The sequence below is a fragment of the Ascidia mentula genome, chromosome 8 (assembly GCF_947561715.1).
Source record: "Ascidia mentula chromosome 8, kaAscMent1.1, whole genome shotgun sequence".
NCBI lineage: Eukaryota > Metazoa > Chordata > Ascidiacea > Phlebobranchia > Ascidiidae > Ascidia > Ascidia mentula.
Window position 1 is genome coordinate 12,878,847 of NC_138573.1, and position 24,280 is coordinate 12,903,126.

The following is a 24,280-nucleotide window of genomic DNA, read 5'->3' on the forward strand; positions in this document are numbered from 1 at the left end:
CAATCTTTCCCACTTGACGATGACGAAATGAAGTCCAACATTTTGTGGAGTAATTGTGACATCACTGTTTCCTGTGGTTAATTTCTTAGACCAGTGTTCGTTGTTTAAATCTCATTTTTAATCAACAACTTACCATAACACTCGGTGCTGTCATAACAGTAACAACTTAATCCATAATAATTTTTTTCGCAGGTAGCGCGGGTTCCACAATTTGAAGAAGAAGTTGAATCACATTTTCCTGCAAATTTTGTAGTGTTTAGTGGAACTTTATGACTTTTAGTTTATTGTAACTTACCCACACAAATGATTCCATTGCCAAAGTATCCCAACTTACAAGAACATGTGAAACTGCCCATTGTGTTCGTACATACCGCCTCATTGTGACAGTTGTGCAAACCGTTAGAACATTCATCAATATCTGTAATAAAGTTTTACTTATTTGACTAAATATCAATTTAATGACAAATTTAATTTTTATAACCTATACAAGCTCCTCCTGAGAGCGCAAACCCAGCTCCACAACCATGAGCAGGATTCGGTGTGCTTGGCGACAAAGTTGGGTCAATGGACATTTCAGGTTCTGCAATACAGTTGCCAAGATAAAAACTTAATTTAAGGTTTTTGTTTTATGTTGAAAGGGAAAGAATGAGGTACTTTACCTGTTTGAGCTAAAATGCTCGCAGATGCGGTTCCAAGGTGGTTATAGACAACTACAGTTAGATTATAAGTTGTTGATGGCTTCAGAAACGAAAACGCTGCTTTCCTTGGAATGTGTTGATCATAGGAAACTCCATCACCGGACAGAAATGCACTTCTATATGCAATGTTGTTGCTTGTCCATGAAAAACTGAGGCCGTTCCTAGATTTCCAAGTTGTTGATAAGTTTCCAGCAGCAGGTTGTTCAACTAATAAAAACAAATTAAACTCTTGATTGCATATACACCTTCATGAAGGTGCTTATTTAGAGTTTTAACTTAGATGCATTTTATATCTAATTAATGTAAAATGTATATGTTTGGCACCCGTTGATAGAGGGTCTGTGAAATTGTTTCTATCCGTACTGCTGAAAAGGTTGGAGACCTCTGATTTGTACCACCAAAAAAAAGTGTGAAATCAAAGGCAATTTTTGCACCACTTACCAGCAGCCGTTATACTGTAAGTCGCATCGCGGGCAAACTTTTTTGTAAGTAAAGTCAGGAAATGATATCGTTACATACTTACCAAAGGTGTCAGACCAAAGGGGATATGTATCACATTCTCCTCTTGAATAACATTCTGTTCCTCCACAATGCTCTATGAATATTTACAAAATGAAATTTTACGAAAATTTAAACTGATGCGAATTGCCTAAAACTGGAAGCACAGTTATTCCATTATTGAAGTAAAGAACTTGATTTGGAAAAGTTTCAACCTAACCTTATATCGCCATATTGGCAGTAATTTTTGCAATCGGAAGTAACGGTTTTGGATTCACAAGAAAAATCACTCACGAGTGCAGACATTTCCATTCCCAATATAACAATTGTTGCAAATGCAATTGTAACTTCCAAGTGTGTTCGTGCATGCTGCGTTCGAATCACATGGATCAGCTTGGCACTCATTAATATCTGATGAAAGAACTTATTTGGTTTTACAAACGGATTGTCTTTACACATAAACTTGGCTTGTAGTTGTAAATTTTATTCATAACGCAAAATTCGGTAACATTTTCAAGAACGGGGAACTTGCCGATGCAATTGAAACCGTCACTTGTGTATCCAGAACAGCAACTTAGTGGCGGAGTGTTCACACATCCTGACGTTGTTGGAGTTGGAAGGGTTGGAATTGTTGGTTCGGAAACTGTAAAAGCACGCGGTTTTAACATCATCAAAAATCACTCAGAAGCTGGTCGTAAATAAGTGATCAAACTTACGAGTTCTGGCTCTAATAACTTGAGTGGATGTGGAAATGAAGTTCCGAGCTGTAACTGTTATGCTGTACTCGGTATCAGGCTGTAAGTAAAGGAAACCAATTTGCCTCGTTCCAGAATAGTAATGTCTTGTGTTGGTGATTGAAGCATCTGCAGTGTTTGCGTTGCTTGCATTCCACCCAATAAACAGACTGCTACAGGTTTGCCACAAAACCTTAAGATCGTGAATAATTGGTTGACCTGTGGACAAAAAACGTGACCAGTATGAAAAGAAATAATACATTCTGTTTTCTCCTTTTTACAGAACAACAGTACAGTATACTTACCAATTGTGAAACAGGTGTAACCGTTCAAACCTTTAGCACAACGACCTGGGCAATAACTATTGCAGTATCCTGAACATTGATGTAAACAGAAAAAATAGATTTAATTAAGGAAGTTGCGGGTATAAAGTTAATTTTTTGGTTTGCAAAGCTAATGAGATGGCAAACAAATTTAATCAGACTTCTTATTGATTAAAAAATATGTTCTGGTTACGATGCAATCAAACAAATGAATCACGTTTTGTTTTGGTCTCTATATTGATGTTATATGTTAGCGGTTAATATAATATTGTTATTAATGTAAAAACAATTGAAAACAAGATTGAACAGCTATTTCAACTAATAGCACAAACCTTGGCAGTCGAAACCGTCGCCTACAAACCAGTCTTTGCACTTACAAGTGTATCCACCACCTGTGTTTATGCAATTTGCCTCAACGTGACATGCGTGAGTCCCAAGAGTGCATTCATCAACACCTAAAAACTTCACGTAGTTACCGACTGTGAAACACTGCTTTCCAAAAAAACGAGACAAATCTCACTCTTTGACCTAAAATTTTAACATTTTATACTTACTGTAAGTTAGTATTCAAAATATTCTATAGGTAGCATAAATATTTGTACCCACCTTGACATTGGTCGCAAGTTACAACAACCAACACGAACACCAGAGAGGACCACATCATGTTGGCAGAATAATTTGAGAAATGAACCCAGCTTGCGTGACAAAAGCCCTTTTCATCCACCAGCTACAAAGCACTTCACATTCACTGAGTGTGTTGAAACTTGACAAACAACCAGTCTGTTCAATCCAGAAAACATTAACGGAAACTCCCTCGTGACAATACCAAAAACGTTTTTTATGTGTACATTGATCGAAGCAAAACAAACTGCGCGATGCGACACGATATGTACTTTCCAAAGCCTGTCAGAATGTCTTCGTTTGTAATAGATCCGGAATTGTCCGCCACTGCACGACCCAAAGATTTTATACATTTACATGATACCTGACGCAATGAGTGGTTTGCGCTTTCCATTAAATAATAAAATACAAAATATGTTATAGAAAACATTAGGTTTACAGGCTTTGCAGTCCAGGCATTGCAGCCTTGCTGGATCAGCCTCTTATTCCTGACATCTCGATACGATAGCTGTGATCGCCAACGACCTGCACAGTGGGGCGATTATGCCATTGCATGAAACATTACTGTGTTGATATAGAAACTGAATTATTGGTCTGAACAAGCGTTAACTTTTGAATTTTGGTGATATTGGAGGAATGCGAAACTGTGGATTTACGTAAACTCAGTCAAGCAGAAAGCGACCCCGTTTGGAAACCATTAGGGTCGAGGTAACTATTGTCGGAATGTTTTTTCTCATCAGATCTCATCAGTGCAGCTCAGTGACCGGTGACGATCTTTCCATCTAAATTGCCAGGCGACGACTTCCACATTGTGGTGATCAAGTATTCCGTGCTTGGTCGCTCCTTCCAACATTTCTTAATGTTCACTAAAAGGCCTAATTTAAATAAATGTACATTTTTGTACATATTCTTTCACTGCTTTTGTAGTATAAGGGTTGGAATAAGTCGTCTTCCCATTTTTGTGTTTTTCTTTCCAATCTCAAGAACAACTCTCAACATAGATAATAAAGGACAAATACGAAATTGTAAATGAAGATTTGCATAAAGTCATTAAGCATGAAGACCCCAGGCTTAACTTTTACGTAACCACCAGGTTCGCAAGACAGTTCAAATAATTTGTGGAACACATAACGAAAATGTTTTGCGGTTAAATGGTGAAAAATGCCTTGCTTTTTAAAGTAAATTTCATAAATTAATTGATTAAATCGATGCCCTCCAAAAAAATTACCAAGCGAACGAATACAGAGGAGTAATTACCTGAAATTTTCTCCAAGTCACAAATAAATATACAAATTACTCTTTTACAGTTTTCTTGTCGCTCTACAGTTTGCGAATTAACTGTGAATTTGATGCGTAATGCGCTTCTGAAACAAATTAGTTAGTTTCTTTAACTATCGTTTTGCTCCGGAATGTTGCAAATATTATTGTGATTCCCTGCAAAGACGAGGAGGACATATTTTTATTGGAACTGCTTGTTGAGAGGAGTAGCTCCAGTTTCATTATATATACCTGAAATCTTACGAGATAGCACATGGAATAAAATATACAAAGGTGGTGATACAACAGTTCACTAACAGTGTAGCAGAATCTTGCAAGCAATCTTATCCGTTAGTTGTTCTTCTACTCTCAATTTCGTAATAAGTCACGTGGAAACACTTTTGTTTGCCTAAATTATCCAAAATCAACTCAAGGAAACGCGTCCTTCACATTTACGTACTAGCAATCTACAAACATAATCAGACAACCAGACAATAAACTGAACCTCAGGTTGGAAACCTTTAGCATTTAAAAAGCCAAATACACACTTTAGCCTTAACTGAAACAAACCATAGAATCCACGACACGTAACTTGATGGGGATTATTTTAGTCCTTAAATTCACTTGAAAGCAAAACTTCCACCACTATACCATTTCAGTAAACTTACAAAACCCAACAGTACACGCAATAGTGTAAAATGCGTTTTGTTTGCAATGAGCTTACCGTCACATAAAGCCATATTAGAAGTTGAATGACCTGCTAAACGAGTAATAAAAATATTTTTCACTTTATTACAATCGTTGAACTGCTTCGACAGCAAATTGCAATTGCCACATTTTGAGAAGGATTTTTTTACTATTAGCTGTTTTTGTCAATACTGAGAACCAAGTATATATGATGTAACTGGAAAAATGTTTTGCCAATCAGGTGACGAATGCAGACCCAGTTACCCATTACTGATTTTGCCAGTCCAATCACGTGCTTCTGTATTTACAATGATTGGGTAATTACAAATTGATTTTTTGCCTATTGACATTGCTTTCCTCTACAGGTTTGCTTACGCTTGCGTTTTCATGTTCGTATTCTTTTACTTTTTACAAATTACCATTAGATCTGACCTAGTTCAGCCTCCTATCCGGTCAGCTACTCGATAACCATTTTTCGTTCTTAGCTGCACACTTTCGTCTTACATAGGCCCATATTACTGTTAGAAAATGTGTGCAATTTATGATGATGAAAAAATAAACAAATTTTGAATCTTGAATGTTACTGAATGCAGACCTTGTTACCCTTACTTACCCTAACAGTCGTTGTTGCGAAACCATATTCTGAGTGCTGTTTTCCAAAAATTTCTTTGCCTGATGTTTAAAATTTAGAAAGTCAGAACCTAATGTATTTCCTGAAGCATAATTTGTTCAACCAAAAGATGACGAATGTAAACAACATGCAAAATTATGTTTTATTGGTTTTTGGCCTGTTTTATAGTGCACCTTGGCAATTTTATGAGAATTTATAAGAATATATTTGAACTGTGAGCTGCGATACCCACCTACAGGCAGGCGACATTGTAAAGATGCCCGTGAATTGTTTTGTGAAGTTTTTTATTTAAAACGTAGCCTATACGTTCTCTTTTGCATTAGATTATGTGTTTAAGTTTTCTTCCAGTAATACAAAAATGATGACCAAGCTTGTCAAAAGACAAGAATTAAAGAGCAGCAATTATTGACAGATAATTACTTCTCATGCAAGCTTCACATGCAAGTTGGATGATATTAAAATTTACTTGTCTGCTTGAAAGCACTAGGTACATTAGCAGCAGATTTGAAGCAGATTTAATGTTTCAGCACAGCTGTATACAAAGTAATGTTCTTTCTCTGGCTCATATTTATTGGATCACAAACATCTTAAACATGCCTTGTTTATTTCATTGCTTAAGTTTATACACACGTTACCAGCAGCGTCTTCTCGACTGTACAGTATATTGTAAAGATTCGGCGAGTGTGTTATGGTGAAATTTCAAGTTTCTTTTGTGAAAACTTGGATTTTAATGTTACAACTGAAATGACTCAAACATATTGTGGATACATGAAACGTAAACAAGATGGCATGTTGCAAATTTCGGTTACAATATATGTACATAGAATTTCTGTCTCCGTCTTGGTGGGGTCAGGGTTTACACGCGTCCCTGTCATCTTTCCATTTTTCATATTCAGCTTTCCAATCTTCCAACAACTCGCGATATTCTCTGTGTGAAATTTTTCACAGATAGATTATATTTTAAGAATATATGAAAGATATGCTAAAAATTCGAAATCCTGGATGTACGACATAAATTTGGCATTTGTTCATTTTGCTATGATCCCAAAATAATGTACGTTTGTTTGAGTTGCTTGCAATAAAGGTTACCTATGACTGGGCAAAACGTTGCAGCCGGAAGGAGGTTCAAAAGTGGTCGTTAACGGTGGCTCGACAGTGGAATAAATCGGTGTGGTCGAAGTCATAGTTGGAGTGGAAAACATTGTGGTAGTGCTGGCTAAGAGACCTCCTGTTAAGCAAAAGTATTTGAAACACTTGTGTCACGTTCGCATCACTCAGTAACGCTTACCTGTGGTAAAAGTGAAGTTAGTTGAAGAGCTTGTTGAGAACGTGGGTTTGACCATGATGGTATATACAGAAGTTGGGTTAAGATTAGCAAAAGCTGCTTCTCTGTTGTGAAGTCTGCTGTACTTTGTAATTACACTTGTTCCTTCAATCAACGTCACGTCATAATAAAATACTTCATAAGCTGGAACCAGTCTTTCCCACTTGACGATGACGAAATGAAGTCCAACATTTTGTGGAATAATTGTGACATCACTGTTTCCTGTGTGTGGTAAATTTTTAGACCAGTGTTCGTTGTTTAAATCTCACTTTTTATCAACAACTAACCATAACACTCGGTGCTGTCAAAACAGTAACAACTTAGCCCATAATAATTTTTATCGCAGAAACCACGGGTTCCACAATTTGAATAAGAAGTTGAATCACATTTTCCTGCAAATTTTGTAGTGTTTGGTGGGACTTGTTGGGTTATTGTTACTTGCCATAAACTTAACTTACCCACACAAAAGATTCCATCGCCAAAGTATCCCAACGTACAAGAACATGTGAAACTGCCCATTGTGTTCGTACATACCGCCTCATTGTGGCAGTTGTGCAAACCGTAAGAACATTCATCAATATCTGCAATAAAGTTTTACTTATTTGACTAAATATTAATTAATGACAAATTTAATGATTATAACCTATACAAGATCCTCCTGAAAGCGCAAAGCCAGCTCCACAACCATGAGCAGGATTCGGTGTGCTTGGCGACAAAGTTGGGTCAATCGGCATTTCAGGTTCTGCAATACAGTTGCCAATAGAAAAACTAAATTTAAAGTTTTTGTTTTGAGATGAAAGGAAAAAATGAGTTACTTTACCTGTTTGAGCTAAAATGCTCGCAGATGCGGTTCCAAGTTGGTTATAGACAACTACAGTTAGATTATAATTTGTTGATGGCTTCAGAAACGAAAACGCTGCTTTTCTTGGAATGTGTTGATCATAGGAAACTCCATCACCAGACAAAAATGCACTTCTATATGCAACTTTGTTGCTTGTCCATGAAAAACTGAGGCCGGTACCAGATTTCCAAGTTATTGATAAGTTTCCAACAGAAGGTGGTTCAACTAATAAAAATAAATTGAACTGTAGAAGTTATTTATGATAGCAAATCTGCGAAAATGCAAACTCCGATCCATAGTGGACTTACCAAACGTGTCAGACCAAAGGGAAAATGTATCACATCCTCCTCTTGAATAACATTCTGTTCCTCCACAATGCCCTATGATTGTTTACACGATGGAATTTTGTGAAACAAATAATTAGAAATGTCATTTATTCCATAATTAAGGTCAGAAAAAGAAAAGTCATTTATTCCTTAGCTCGTCATATTAGCAGCAATTTTTGCAATCGAAAGTAACGGTTTTTGATTCACAAATGACATAACTTACGAGTGCAAACGTTTCCATCCCCAACATAACAATTGTTGCAAATGCAATTGTAACTTCCAAGTGTGTTCGTGCATGCTGCGTTCGAATCACATGGATTACCCGCGCACTCGTTAATATCTGGTAAAAAATATGACAGTTTGTCAAACCGGTTGTTTTAACACATTTACACGGCCTGTACTTTCAAATTTTATTTATAATCGTGTAAACTCCCATATCGTTTGTGGACAGCTGCATGTGGCAAAAATAAATTACACAGACCCGATGCAGTATACTGCTGGGGGCAAAAAGTTTTCTGCAGAGTTCAAAATTTAATGTGTTATCTATACACAAAAAGGAAAGTATAATTTGCAATGTTATCTCGACATGAATAAAATTTTTATGACATATGTTGAAACTAACAGAAGTCAAATGCAACATTCGGTCCAATTTACAAGAACGGGGAACTTGCCATTGCAATTAATTCCGTCACTTGTGAATCCAGAACAGCAACTTAGTGGCGGAGAGTTCACACATCCTGACGTTGTTGGAGATGGAAGGGTTGGAATTGCTGGTTCGGAAACTGTAAAAGCACGCGGTTTTAACATCTTCGCATATTTATCAAAAAACAACTAAAACATGCAAAACTCGGAAGCTGGTCGTAAGTAATCGAACTTACGAGTTCTGGCTGTAAAAACTTGAGTGGATGTGGAAATGAAGTTCCGAGCTGTAACTGTTATGTTGTACTCGGTATCAGGCTGCAAGTAAAGGAAACCCATCTGCCTCGTTCCTGAATAGTAATAAGTTCTGTTGGTGGTTGAAGCATCCGCTGTGTTCGCGTTGCTGGCATTCCATCCAACAAACAGACTGTTACAGGTTTTCCACAAAACCTTGATATTGTGAATAACTGGTTCACCTGTGGACAAAAAACGTGACCAGTATGACAAGACTTAGTGCATTTTGTTTTTACTAAGTGCATTTTTACAGAACAACAGTACGGTATACTCACCACTTGTAAAACAGGTGTAGCCGTTCAAACCTTCAGCACAACGACCGGGACAAGAACTATTGCAGTATCCTGAACATCGTTGTAAAAAGAAAAAATAGAATTAGTTAAGTTAGGTGCGGGTAAATTTTAACGAAGCTAATGAGATGGTAAAGAAATTTACTAAGACTTCTCGGAATGAAAACAATGTTCTCGTTACAATGCAATCAGACAAATTAATCACGTTCTGCTATATGTTGCTCTGCTGTATATTGATACTATATATTAGCTTTTATTATTGTACTTTTGTGAATTTATAAAACAAGGAAAAAACAATTGGATTGAACTGCTATTTCAACTAAAAGCACAAACCTTTGCAGTCGAAACCGTCGCCAACAAACCAGTCTTTGCACTTACAAGTGTATCCCCCACTTGTGTTTGTGCAATTTGCCTCAACGTGACATGCGTGAGTCCCATCAGTGCATTCATCAACACCTGAAAACATCACGTAGTTACCGACTGTAAAATACTGATTTCCGAAGAAAACGAGACAAAATCTTGCTATTTTATCAAAAATTTCAACATATTATACTTATTGCAAGTTAGTATTCAAAATATTTTAAAGGTAACATGAATATTTGTACCCACCTTGACATTGGACGCATGTTACAACAACAAACACGAACACCAGATAGGACAACATCGTGTTGGCAGAATATTCTGAAACTGAACACATCTTGCGTCACAAAGCCCCTTTTCATCCACCATCCACACAGAGCATTTTTTCTCCACATTCACTGGGTGTGTCGAAACTTGACAAACAAGCAGCCTTTTCAACCCAGAAAAGAGTAACGGAAATTCCCTCGTACTAAAACCAGAAACCTTTTGTTCTGTGTAAATTGATCGAAGCCAAACAAATTCTACGATGCGACACGGCATTCACATTCGATAGCCTGTCAGACTGTCCTCGTAATTGATCTGGAATTGTCCGCCACTGCACGACCCAAACACTTCATACATTAACATGATACCTGACAAAATGTTGGTTTGAGTTTTTCATTAAATAATAAAATATAAAATCTGTTATAAAAAACATTATAATAAACGTTTACAGGCTTTGCTACCCAGGCATTGCAGCCTTTTTGGATCAGCCACTTTATCCTGACATCTCGATACGATAGCTGTGATAGCAAGGCCCTGCACAGTGGTGCGATCCTGCCTATCATGCCATTACATGAAACGTTACTGCGTTGTTATAGAAACTGAATTATTGGTCTCAACTGATCAAAGCATTTATTTTTGAACTCAGGTGATATTGGAGGAATGCGTAACCGGGGTTAATGTAAAGTCAGTCAAGCAGAAAACGACCTCAGGTCTGGCTGGTGTTTCTTGCATACCGACGTGACTTGACTCGAATAAGAACCGTGCTCTGTGATTTTCCGTAAAGTCAGTCGTGCGTGCAAACGTTGAGTGTACAATTTTACGGAAACTAGTAGAAAAGATATTTTTTTCAAAAAACAAGCTATTTTTACTTAAAAGTGAAAAATTCTAGTGGTTTTTTGATGCTCAAATTATGTAAATGTACTTTTATTGCTTTAGTACTACGGTTAACATGCCTTATTTTGTTGTATCTATTTTACCAATACTCGAATAACTCTCAACAGAGATTATAATGGAGGAACCCGAAACTATAACTGGGGATATGCGCACAGTTAGTGAAGCATGCAGGCCCATCCACCCGCTTTTACGAAATAACAAGTTTCACAACACCGTCTAAATAGTTTGTGAAACACATAAACGGGTAAAACATGTTTGTGTTAAAGTGTTTTGCTCTCGTATAAACATTGCTTTTGAACGCAACTTTTATAACTCGCTTGATTGAACAGGGTGCCCTCCAAATAAGGTACCAAGCGAACGAAGCGATAACAATTATCTGAATCAAAGAAATTTTCTCAAAGACAAAAAAGAAATGTTTAAATACTCTTTTACAGTTTTCCTGTCGCTTCACAGTGCAAATTAATTGTAACTTTTGCTGCTTGATGAAGCTGTGTAAGGGAAACTAATACCGTGATTGTTTAACAGTTAGGCCAGAAATCCAATAAGTTCACGGAAAACACACACAAAGCGGCTCCGGCTTTTATTTCGAGTGCTTTAAATAGAATGTAAATTCCCACGCGAACAGCACTTTTAAAAAGGGATGAACACGTAAGGTAAAAGGCACATTGCACGTTACGGTGAATATTATTCCTGCCATATTCAAAATATCCGATTTTTACAGAACTTTTAAATATAACAGTTCAAAAAAAAATCCTTATGCCACGTCTTCATGCATGTCTGACTTTACACAAAATCTTTGGTAAGATTTTTTCGTGACATTCGCCCAGAAAACATGGAAGGTTGTAGAAAGATTGGAATGCTGAATAACAAGAATGAAACCCCGCTTTATAATGTAACATTTTAAACAGGACAATTTTCACCTACTACGTAAAGTGAGACAGTGTTCGTAACCTTTTGCAATGACGTCGCACTTATAAATCTTGAAACTTCGGCGCCAAACCCTAACCCAATATGTAAGACTAATACCTCAAAGTAGAAGTAGTCAATGTATTGTTACATTCACACAGTGGTAAACCGACTTTATCTCAGCGCACAACGGTTGTTAAGCACTTAGTGTTGGTTGTACACAACCTAGAATTTTGTGAATGTTGGTTGCACGGTGTGTTGGTTGTACATAACCTTGAATTTTGTGAATGTTGGTTGTACAAAACCTAGAATTTTGTGAGTGTTGATTGCAAGGAGTGTTGGTTTCACATAACCTAGAATTTTGTGAATGTTGATTGCACGGTGTGTTGGTTGCACATAACCTAGAATTTTGTGAATGTTGGTTGTACAAAACCTAGAATTTTCATGTCAAAATGATACAGGTGTAATATAAAAGGTTTTTAATTCGCGAAACGTTCACAGAAGCGTTCAAGTAAAAAATAACGATGTCTTGGACATTGTAAACAGGTGCTGATGTCAGTATTTTGTTCTGGAACGTCCCAACCAATTTAACATTCCAATCTTTCTACAATGTTCCACCGCACCCAGCTTGCGTGACAAAACCCTATTTCTTCCACCAACCACAAAGCCCTTTTTGCACGATCGACTGGGTCTGTAGAAACTTGACAAACAAACCATTTTTTCAACCCCAAAAATATCAAGGGAAACTTCCTCGTGATAAAACCAGAATTTTCCTGACACAAGAAGTGGTTTGAGTTTTACCATAAGATAATAAAATCATAAAACTGTTGTAGAAAAAATTAGGTTGACAGGTTTTGCAGCCCAGGCATTGCAGCCTAGCTGGATCAACCACATTTTCCTGATAAGGCTCTTTTTTTCCTGACATCTTGATACGATAGCTGTGACCGCTAATTAAGGACGTGCGCATTGGGGCGATCCTGGCAATCATGCTGTTGCATGAAACATTAATGTGTTGTTATAGAAAAGGAATTATTGGTCTGAACATATCAAAGCATTTATTTTTAAACTCAGGTGATTTTGGAGGAATACGAAACCGGGGGTTTACGCAAAGTCGGTCAAGCAGAAAGCGACCCCAGTTTCGAAACCAACTGGTTCGCACCAACATTTTATATTTTTTCTTGCCAGGTCTCACTAGTTTTTCTTGCATACCGACGTGACTTGACTCGAATAAGAACCCTGCTCTGGAATTTTTCGTAAAGTCAGTCGTGCATGCAAACGTTGAGTGTACAAATTTACGAAAACTAGTAGAAAAGATATTTTTTTTAAAAACAAGCTATTTTTACTTAAAAGTGAAAAATTCTGGTGGTGTTTTGATGCTCAAATTATGTAAATGTACTTTTATTGCTTTAGTACTACGGTTAACATGCCTTATTTTGTTGTATCTATCTTACCAATACTCGAATAACTCTCAACAGAGATTATATTGGAGGAACGCGAAACAATAACTGGGGATATGCGCACAGTTAGTGAAGCATGCAGACCCATCCACCCGCTTTTACGAAATAACAAGTTTCACAACACCGTTTAAATAGTTTGTGAAACACATAAACTGGTAAAATATGTTTGTGTTAAAGTGTTTTGCTCTCGTAAAAACATTGCTTTTGAACGCAACTTTTATAACTCGCTTGATTGAACAGGGTGCCCTCCAAATAAGGTACCAAGCGAACGAAGCGATAACAATTATCTGAATCAAAGAAATTTTCTCAAAGACAAAAAAGAAATGTTTAAATACTCTTTTACAGTTTTCCTGTCGCTTCACAGTGCAAATTAATTGTAACTTTTGCTGCTTGATGAAGCTGTGTAAGGGAAACTAATACCGTGATTGTTTAACAGTTAGGCCAGAAATCCAATAAGTTCACGGAAAACACACACAAAGCGGCTCCGGCTTTTATTTCGAGTGCTTTAAATAGAATGTAAATTCCCACGCGAACAGCACTTTTAAAAAGGGATGAACACGTAAGGTAAAAGGCACATTGCACGTTACGGTGAATATTATTCCTGCCATATTCAAAATATCCGATTTTTACAGAACTTTCAAATATAACAGTTAAAAAAAAATCCTTATGCCACGTTTTCATGCATGACTGACTTTACACAAAATCTTTGGTAAGATTTTTTCGTGACATTCGCCCAGAGAACATGGAAGGTTGTAGAAAGATTGGAATGTTGAATAACAAGAATAAAACCCCGCTTTATAATGTAACATTTTAAGCAGAACAATTTTCACCTACTACGTAAAGCGAGACAGTGTTCGTAACCTTTTGCAATGACGTCGCACTTATGAATCTTGAAACTTCGGCGGCACACCCTAACCCAATATGTAAGACTTATACGTCAAAGTAGTCAATGTATTGTTACACTCACACCCCGGTAAACCGACTTTCTCTCACCGCACACCGGTTGTTAAGCAGTGAGTGTTGGTTGTACAAAACCTAGAATTTTGTGAGTGTTGGTTGTACAAAACCTAGAATTTTGTGAATGTTGTTTGTACAAAACCTAGAATTTTCATGTCAAAATGATACAGGTGTAATACAAAAGGTTTTTAATTCGCGAAACGTTCACAGAAGCGCTCAAGTAAAAAATAACGATGTCCTGGACATTGTAAACAGGTGCTGATGTCAGTATTTTGTTCTGCAACGTCCCAACCAATTTAACATTCCAATCTTTCTACAATGTTCCACTGCACCCAGCTTGCGTGACAAAACCCTATTTCTTCCACCAACCACAAAGCCCTTTTTGCACGATCGACTGGGTGTGTAGAAACTTGACAAACAAACCATTTTTTCAACCCCAAAAATATCAAGGGAAATTTCCTCGTGATAAAACCAGAATTTTCCTGACACAAGAAGTGGTTTGAGTTTTTCCATAGGATAATAAAATCATAAAACTGTTGTAGAAAAAATTAGAATGACAGGTTTTGCAGCCCAGGCTTGCAGCCTAGCTGGATCAACCACATTTTCCTGATAAGTCTCTTTTTTTCCTGACATCTTGATACGATAGCTGTGATCGCTAATTAAGGACGTGCGCATTGGGGCGATCCTGGCAATCATGCTGTTGCATGAAACATTAATGTGTTGTTATAGAAAAGGAATTATTGGTCTGAACACATCAAAGCATTTATTTTTAAACTCAGGTGATTTTTGAGGAATGCGAAACCGGGGGTTTACGCAAAGTCGGTCAAGCAGAAAGCGACCCCAGTTTCGAAACCAACTGGTTCGCACCAACATTTTATATTTTTTTCTCGCCAGGTCTCACTAGTTTTTCTTGCATACTGACGTAACTTGGCCGAATAAAGACCCTGCTATGGGATTTTCCGTAAAGTCAATCATGCATGCAAAAGTTGAGTGTACAATTCAAAGGAAACTATAGTAGAAAAGATATTTTTTTTAAAGAAAACAAGCTATTTTTATTTAAACCAGTGAAAATGAAAAATTCTGGTGGTTTTAATGTTGATTAAAATGCTCAAATTATGTAAATGTGTTTTTATTGCTTTATTACTAGGGTTAACATGCCTGAGTCATCTATCCGTTTGTTGTATCTATCTATCCAATACTCCAATAACTCTCAACAGAGATTATAATGGAGGAACCCGAAACTATAACTGGGGATATGCGCAAAGTTAGTGAAGCATGCAGACCCATCCACCCCCTTTTACGAAACCAAAAGGTTTGTAACACCGTTTAAATAGTTTGTAAAACACATAAACTGGTAAAACAAGTTTATGTTAAAATGTTTGGCTCTCAAAGACCTTTGCTTTTGAATGCAATTTTCATAAATCGCTTGATTGGACGGGGTGCCCTCCAAATAACGTACCAAGCGATTAAAGCAAGAAAAATCACCTGAATTAAAGAAATTTTTTTGAAGACAAAAAATAAATGTTTAAATTACTCTTTTACGGTTTTCATGTCGCTTTACAGTGCGAAATAATGGTAAATTTTGCTGCTTGATGAAGCTGTGTAAGGAAAACTAATGCCGTGAAGTTAGCCCCGAAATCTAATAAGTTCACGAAAAAGACCCACAAAGCCCCTTTTCATCCACCAGCCACACAAAGCATTTTTACTTCACATTGCACTGGGTGTGTCGAAACTTGACAAACAAGCAGCCTTTTCAACCCAGAAAAGAGTAACGGAAATTCCCTCGTGCTAAAACCAGAAACCTTTTAATCTGTGTAAATTGATCGAAGCCAAACAAACTCTGCGATGCGACACGGCATTCACATTCGATAGCCTGTCAAACCGTCCTCCTAATTGATCTGGAATTGTACGGCACTGCACGACCCAAACACTTCATACATTAACATGATACCTGACAAAATGGTGGTTTGAGTTTTTCATTAAATAATAAAATATAAAATCTGTTATAAAAAACATTAGGTATACAGGCTTTGCTGCCCAGGCATTGCAGCCTTTTTGGATCAGCCACTTTATCATGACACCTCGATACGATAGCTGTGATCGCCAAGGCCCTGCACAGTTGTGCGATCCTGCCTATCATGCCATTACATGAAACGTTACTGCGTTGTCATAGAAACTGAATTATGGGTCTCAACTGATCAAAGCATTTATTTTTGAACTCAGGTGATATTGGAGGAATGCGAAACCGGGGTTAACGTAAAGTCGGTCAAGCAGAAAACGACCTCAGTTCCGAAACCAACTGGTTCGCAGAAACTTTTTTTTAATTTTTTCTCGCCAGGTCTCACTGGTGTTTCTTGCATACCGACGTGACTTGACTCGAATAAGAACCCTGTTGTAAGATTTTCCGTAAAGTCAGCCGTGCGTGCAAACGTTGAGTGTACAATTTTACGGAAACTAGTAGAAAAGATAATTTTTTTCAAAAAACAAGCTATTTTTACTTAAAAGTGAAAAATTCTGGTGGTTTTATGATGCTCAAATTATGTAAATGCACTTTTATTGCTTTAGTACTACGGTTAACATGCCTTATTTTGTTGTATCTATCTTACCAATACTTGAATAACTCTCAACAGAGATTATAATGGAGGAACGCGAAACTATAACTGGGGATTTGCGCACAATCAGTGAAGCATGCAAACCCAACTACCCGCTTTTACGAAATAACAAGTTTCACAACACAGTCCAAATAGTTTGTGAAACACATAAACGGGTAAAACATGTTTGTGTTAAAAGTGTTTTGCTCTCATATAAACATTGCTTTTGAACGCAACTTTCATAACTCGCTTCATTGAACGGGGTGCCCTGCAAATAAGGTACCAAGCGAACGAAGCGATAAAAATTATCTGAATCAAAGAAATTTTCTCAAAGACAAAAAAGAAATGTTTAAATACTATTTTACAGTTTTCCTGTCGCTTCACAGTGCAAACTAATTGTAACTTTTGCTGCTTGATGAAGCTGTGTAAGGGAAACTAATACCGTGATTGTTTAACAGTTAGGCCAGAAATCCAATAAGTTCACGGAAACCACACACAAAGCGGCTCCGGCTTTTATTTCGAGTGCTTTAAATAGAATGTAAATTCCCACGCGAACAGCACTTTTAAAAAGGGATGAACACGTAAGGTAAAAGGCACATTGCACGTTACGGTGAATATTATTCCTGCCATATTCAAAATATCCGATTTTTACAGAACTTTCAAATATAACAGTTCAAAAAAAAAATCCTTATTCCACGTTTTCATGCATGACTGACTTTACACAAAATCTTTGGTAAGATTTTTTCGTGACATTCGCCCAGAGAACATGGAAGGTTGTAGAAAGATTGGAATGCTGAATAACAAGAATGAACCCCCGCTTTATAATGTAACATTTTAAACAGGACAATTTTCACCTACTACGTAAAGTGAGACAGTGTTCGCCACCTTTTTTAATGACGTCACGCTTATAAATCTTGAAACTTCGGCGGCAAACCCTAACCCAGTACGTAAGACTTATACGTCAAAGTAGAAGTAGTCAATGTATTGTTACATTCACCCCGCGGTAAACCGACTTTTTGTCACTCCACTCCGGTTGTTAAGCACTGAGTGTTGGTTGTACAAAACCTTGATCTTGAATGTCAAAATGATGCAGGTGTAAGGTGATACCTTTGGAGATTACGAGTCGTCATCCCTGATTGCAAGTGATTGCATGGTGGTGTGGGAGTAAGTCAGGGGTCGCGGGGTGTGCATGCTTGACTGGGTTTACGGAGAAAGCAGAGTACTTGAACAAACAACAACGTTTATATTTCAGGTTGAACTCAATGAATTGTTTGTCAGTTTGCAAATCGTGAACTCCTGAGAAAGTTTGTAAAAAAGCATTCTGCATGCCAGGACAAACAACAACCTTTCTATTTTTGGTTCAACACAATGGATTGTTTGTCAGGTTGCAGCATGACCAGCGAATCAGGATACTCATGAGAAAGTTTATTTTATGGCATGAAAAAGGTTGAGGTATTCTATTATATACACGTTCAATGTCACTCAAGCTTTTGTACTGTTCTGAATTCTCTGCGAACATGAAGTGGTCCTGTCTGGTGTTCGTGCTTGCTATTGCAACATACGGTCAATGTCAAGGTTTATGCAAGTGTTATAACTTATGTTACTACAACATGCCAAAAGATAAATGAAGAGCTAGCATGCTTTTGTTAATATTTTAAGCAACAATTTTTAAAAAAATTGTATCTTACTTAAAGGTTAAAATTTGTTTATTACATGATGCTTTCAGGTGTTGATGAATGCGGTCTTGGGACTCACGCATGTCACGTTGAGGCAAATTGTATAAACGCAAGTGGGGGATACACTTGTCAGTGCAAAGACTGGTTTGTAGGTGACGGTTTCGACTGCAAAGGTTTGTACTGTGAAATTTAAATAGATTTTAAAAAAAATATTTATTTTGTTTTGGATGATTTAATTGTTCTTTTCCACGGGTCATTTACTAGAATACAACGTTACCTGTAAAACAATGTATTCCTCATGCGGCTAAAGTTAAGCGTGGTTGGTTTATATGATTGGACCATGACCTTATTCAATAATTCATACATTGAAATTATAGATAATATTGCCTACATCCATTTGACAATAATATTCCTAAAACATTGGGTGTCATTTAATTCACAATTGTGCTTCGGAACATCTCTTTTTTTCCATTTAGTTCATTTAAACTGAAACTACAAAATTAGTTTTTTCATAACCAAGTTTTTCTGTTCGATGTTCAGGATACTGCAATAGTTCTTGCCCTGGTCGTTGTGCTGAAGGTTTGAATGGTTACTCTTGTTTCACAAGTGGTAAGTGTACCTTGTTTTTTCTGCAACAAATTCAGGGAAACTATTATTCTTTTAAACAGTATAGCCTCTCCATACGTGTAGGTAGCCCAGAGATTCACAATGTCACGGTTTTGTGGCGAACTTGTAACAGTCTGTTCATTGGATGGAATGCCAGCAACGCGAAAACAGCTGATGCTTCAACTAGTGGAACGAGTTATTACAAGTCCGGAACGAGGCAGATGGGTTTCCTTTACTTGCAGCCGGATACCGAGTACAAAATCACAGTAACGGCTCGGAATTTCATTTCCTCAACTACTTACAATATTGTTGTCAGAACTCGTAAGTTAAATTACCTGTAACTTTTGTATATTTAACATTGGGTTGATTACTTTTTCTACAATGCTCAAGTTAAAAAGCAATAGACACTTTCTGTGCGCAGTATCTGAACCAGCAAAACCAACACTTCCCTCTCCAGCAACGTCAGGTTGTCTCCCTTGCTTTATTGGAAACGGCACCTTTTGTACACGTGAGTGGGCATATGGTTAAGGTAATTAATGGCATGAAATTGTCGCGATATATACAGGAACAATATTTCTTCCGCAATATACTTAAATTTTATTGTTTAAAAACCTGTTTTGTAGAATATTGTTGACTCCTCGTTTCTTCGTTAACATGCTAGAGTAAGGACGTTTGTAACACGGTTCGAGATTAGGCCATGTCTACATGAAAAAAGTATATAAAACGTAACACATTGCTCTAACTAAAAGATAATGAGTTAAATTTTCGTAAACGCGGAATTTTAAATTTTCAATTGTTACAGAACATTGCGGTGGAACGGAATGTTACTCTAGTGATAAAAACAGGTGTGATGGCATCAGTAGGTTAGGACAAGCAATCGATATTGGTCAGTATATGAATCTACATGTTTTACTAGTCGATACAATTTTACCCGTGATTTTCAATGAGCGCCTGCGATCTTCTGTTGATGAGTGTAAGCCTATTTCATATAAAGCATATTACGAACGGATTAATTTTTTTTGCTCGACAACATATAAACAGTTTTATCCAGTTGACGAAGTAACCTAATTGGAAATATTACGTGCAACTTTTTTGAACCTGGACCTACAAACAAATAAAGCATTCAAACTATTGCAAGATTTACTCAAGCAAAATTAAACCAATTTACATAAGGCGTTAACTCAGTAACTTCCGCCCGAATTTGATTCGCCTCTCTTGAATTTGGATGCAATACCAATATGAGGTTAATCACGCTGCTTCAATAAAAGTGACTCACAACTTTCTCAAAGATGGACTGCCTTCAGTTGGAAACCTATATACGACGTGGAAATCAAACATTAGTCTCAGTTTTTTATGGACAAGCAACAATGATGTATTTAGTAATGCATTTTTGTCCGGCGACGGTGTCTCGTACGAACAACACATTGATGGAAAAGCAGCGTTTTCGTTTCTGAAGCCTTCAACAACTTATAATCTAACTGTAGTAGTTTATAACCACCTTGGATCCGCATCTGCAAGTATTTTGGCACAAACAGGTAAAGTTTGTTACTTCTGTTACTTCTTTGATTATCTTGTATTACAAATACAAACCAACATACATTTTTCCTTTATGTCTGGACACCCTGCAAACTTTTATATAGAACCAGAAATGCCGATTAACTCGACTTCGTCGGCTGACGCACCAAATCCTGCTGATGGTTGTGGAAATGGATTTACGCTCTCCGGAACAATTTGCTTGGGTTGTATTTAAAAACAATAATCTTAAGTTATAACTAGTAAAAACGACAAACCTTTATTGCAGATATTGATGAATGTTCTTACGGTTTGCACAATTGCCACAATGAGGCGATATGTACGAACACAATGGGCAGTTTCATATGTTCTTGTAAGTTGGGATACTTTGGCGATGGAATCAATTGTGTGGGTAAGTTGAAAGAAACTAATAAGAAACTTTCTATGTGTTAATGCAATAACGAATTGAAATTCCAGGTAAATGTGATTCAACTGCTATCTCGGTTTGTGGAACCCGCGGTATCTGCGATAAAAATTATTATGGATCAAGTTGTTACTGTTATAGCGATTGTCATGGTAAGTTAGTTTGTATGTAAGTTGATCAATGTGCAAAGACCAATATCCTTAGGAAACAGTGATGTCACAATTACACCGGAAATTGTTGGAGTTCATTTCGTCATCGTCAAGTGGGAAAGATTGGTTCCAGCTTATGAAGTATTTTATTATGACGTGACGTTGATTGAAGGAACAAGTGTAATTACAAAGTACAGCGGACTTCACAACAGGGAAGCAGCGTTTTCTAATCTTAACCCAACCTCTGTTTATACCATCATGGTCAAACCCACGTTCTCAACAAGCTCTTCAACAAACTTCACTTTTACCACAGGTAAGCGTTACTGAGTGATGCGAACGTGACACAATTGTTCCAAATACATTTGCTTTGCAGAGGGTCTCTTAGCCAGCACTACCACAATGTTTTCCACTCCAGCTACGACTTCAACCACACCGATTTCTTTCACTCCAATTATGGCTTCGACCACACCGAGTTTCTCCACTGTAGATCCACCAATAAGGACCACTTCTGAACCTCCTTACAACTGCAACGTTTTGCCCAGTCAAAGGTGACCGTTATTAACCGTAAATAAATTTGGGATCATTGCAAAATGAACAAATGACAAATTTATATCGCAACATCCCGGATTTCGTTCTGTTAGCATATCTTTTCTATTTATATATATATAAGATTTTAGAGAATATATTAATGTAAAATTCCACACAGAGAATATCGCGAGTTGTTGGAAGATTGGAAAGCTGAATATAAAAAATGGAAAGATGACAGGGAAGCGTGTAAACCCTGACCCCACCAAGGCGGAGAAAGAATGCTATGTACATATATTGTTATCGAAATTTGCAAAATGCTAACTTGTTTACGTTCCATGTCTTCATTTTTCGTCCCAGCAAATTATGGTTGAGGCTGTAACATACGTTACAGAAACCAGATACATATTGCGTAATTTCTTGTGTTTGCAGTATTGCACAAGCATTTGCAAGCCCCGTTACAATATGCATTGGATATTTCGCAAGTTTCGACCCAAGTGTAAACATGACCTCATAATGTGACCCAAATGATTTATCCATCGAATGTTCTCGAGTAAAGTGATTCATTTAAAAACCTGTTTTTTCCATATAAAAAATTCGTTATTCTTGTATTAAACAAACCATTCAAATGCGTCACAGATAACACACGAGCGATGGCCCTCCGCCAGTGTTCCCCCAGAATGTGTTCCACAATGATTTAGAGAACCATTATCCTGCCGCACATGTGAATCATTTATATCCAGTTTATATGTAACCTCAATGTGTCCTTGCTGACCGTATCCTGCACCTTACTTCTTGTATTATATTTTTTCAAGTAAATCATGATACCCCGCCCACAGTATTGACCAATCAGCTCTCAGTAGGGAAGGCTTATGAAGCCAAGTGTGTACCTGTAAAATTATTTAACTATTCTACTATTATACTACTATTAACTGCAATTCTCTCTGAACCCGGTAGAATCAACGTTCGTATTGCAGAGTTCGTAATGTACCGTTTTGATGAAGCATTTAACCGATTTCAATACAATCATTATTCGGATATTTATCCAAGGTCTGATTACTTTGAAGGACGAGGTAGTAGAAATTATTTCAACCCAAAAGACTTATCCTGCGCTAACGCTTTCGAGGCGCTGTTTAATATTTTTGAGACAATTAGAGTTATTTACAAGGCATTTCGGTTGTAACGTTGAAAAACACAGTTTTCGTAAAACGAACTTGCAATATTACCATAACACTCCAATATTAGTATATTAATCCTTATACTGTTGTGTAATTGTATCATTATGTGTCCCAAAATTGACCATACAAAACGGCGTTTTAGACTCGCCGTGCAATCAGCGTGTCTGACAATGCGACTTACGCCTGAGGATTTACTGCGCACCTCAGTGGCTAATAATTGCGTTCCTGGCGTTATTTGCGTGTTGGCTTTGCCTATAAAACCTGCGCACAGTTTTGTACCAATACACTTGACCAGTTTGTGACTGAACAATGCAACACAGTCAAGAGAACGAATAAGAATACTGAGGATGTCGCATACTTTTTATAAACATTTTTTGTGGTCAAGTGAACATTTCTGGTAACGTGTGTATAAAGTTAAAAAATGAAATAAACAACGTACGTCTAAGATGTTTGTGATGAAATAAATATTAGCCAGAGAAGAACAATACTTTGTATACAGCTGTGATAAAGCATTCAATCGTTTTTAAAACTGCTGCTAATGTTTTCACTGGTTTCAAGCAGACAATTAATGTATAGGCTACGTTTTAGTAGAAAAACTTCACGAAACAATTTGCGGGCATCTTTACAATGTCGCCGGCTTGTAGGTGGGTATCGCAGCTCACAGTTCAAATATAATTTCTTGAAACTCTCATTGCCAAGGTGCACTATAAAACAGGCAAAAAACCAATAAAATTCATAAATATAAATTTGCATGTTGTTTACATTCATCATCTTTTGGTTGAACAAATTATGCTTTAGGAAATACATTAGGTTCTGACTTTCTAAATTTCAAACATTAGGAAACACGATTTTTTGGAAAAAAGACTAAGGTTTCGCAACAGCTCCATACGACTGTAGCAAAGTAAGAGTCAGTAAAGGGTAACTAGGTCTGCATTCATGACCTGTTTGGCGGAAAAAGGTTACATTCTGGTAAATGGCAATTAGTACATTATGTCGAAACTTGAAATTTACAAGCATTTTATTAGCAGAGAGAACATAAAATTGGAGAGAACATAAAAAGATTAATTTTTATACAGTTTGTGTAATCGCAGACTAAAAATCACCGAATAATACTAACCAATATTTATGAAACAACCTTAATTGAAACTCTGCGTTGTTTAAGGGAGCATGAATGAACGGTCAGATACAAAGCGCCGACAGTTAATAAATGAGGTTAAGTTTTCCGAAAGATTTTTGGCGTAAAAATAGGGATGAAAGAAAACTCGGGAGGAGTTTTGGAACACATCATAGAACGCAACGCCGAGCTAAAAATCACAACACTGATTTAACGACGATGTACGTAGCAGCGGTAGAGATATTTATGACATTGCTATAAAAACTGTTGCGAACTCACTAAAAACTTCGACATGGCCATGAGTTGAAATCCCATGATTTAAATGGTTGTGGGCAGATTGAAGAAAATGATGACCTTGGCCACATTGGCGCAGACAGTTAGGGGTAAAATAGGCCATGGCCGCTATCAAATTTAAAGTAGAAAGAAACCAACAAGTTTGACTTGCTTGAACCCATAAATATTTGCTCACCCCCACTACGCTACTGCTTGGTCATCCTTAACTTT

At 37.1% G+C, this 24,280-nt stretch overlaps 2 protein-coding genes across 2 annotated transcripts; one reads left to right on the forward strand and one right to left on the reverse strand.

Moving 5' to 3' along the window:
• Positions 1 to 6,050: 6,050 nt before the first annotated feature.
• Positions 6,051 to 9,860, reverse strand: LOC145911991 (uncharacterized). Its single transcript, XM_082999422.1, has 14 exons — positions 9,773 to 9,860; positions 9,497 to 9,619; positions 9,149 to 9,217; positions 8,819 to 9,055; positions 8,612 to 8,722; positions 8,164 to 8,280; positions 7,923 to 7,994; positions 7,594 to 7,839; positions 7,417 to 7,515; positions 7,232 to 7,354; positions 7,061 to 7,165; positions 6,738 to 6,995; positions 6,539 to 6,677; positions 6,051 to 6,377 (listed from the first exon to the last, which is right to left on the reverse strand). Exons 1-14 carry the CDS (start codon positions 9,858 to 9,860, stop codon positions 6,299 to 6,301), a joined length of 1,866 nt encoding a protein of 621 aa, XP_082855548.1. The 3' UTR covers positions 6,051 to 6,298.
• An 8,081-nt stretch (positions 9,861 to 17,941) lies between these two features.
• On the forward strand, positions 17,942 to 22,524 carry LOC145911201 (uncharacterized). Its single transcript, XM_082998465.1, has 13 exons — positions 17,942 to 18,167; positions 18,319 to 18,441; positions 18,809 to 18,877; positions 18,959 to 19,195; positions 19,296 to 19,382; positions 19,677 to 19,760; positions 20,164 to 20,409; positions 20,515 to 20,613; positions 20,676 to 20,798; positions 20,864 to 20,962; positions 21,015 to 21,272; positions 21,333 to 21,507; positions 21,666 to 22,524. The coding sequence occupies exons 1-13, from the start codon at positions 18,068 to 18,070 to the stop codon at positions 21,742 to 21,744; spliced, it is 1,779 nt and encodes a 592-aa protein (XP_082854591.1). The 5' UTR covers positions 17,942 to 18,067; the 3' UTR covers positions 21,745 to 22,524.
• The last annotated feature ends 1,756 nt before the right edge of the window (positions 22,525 to 24,280 follow it).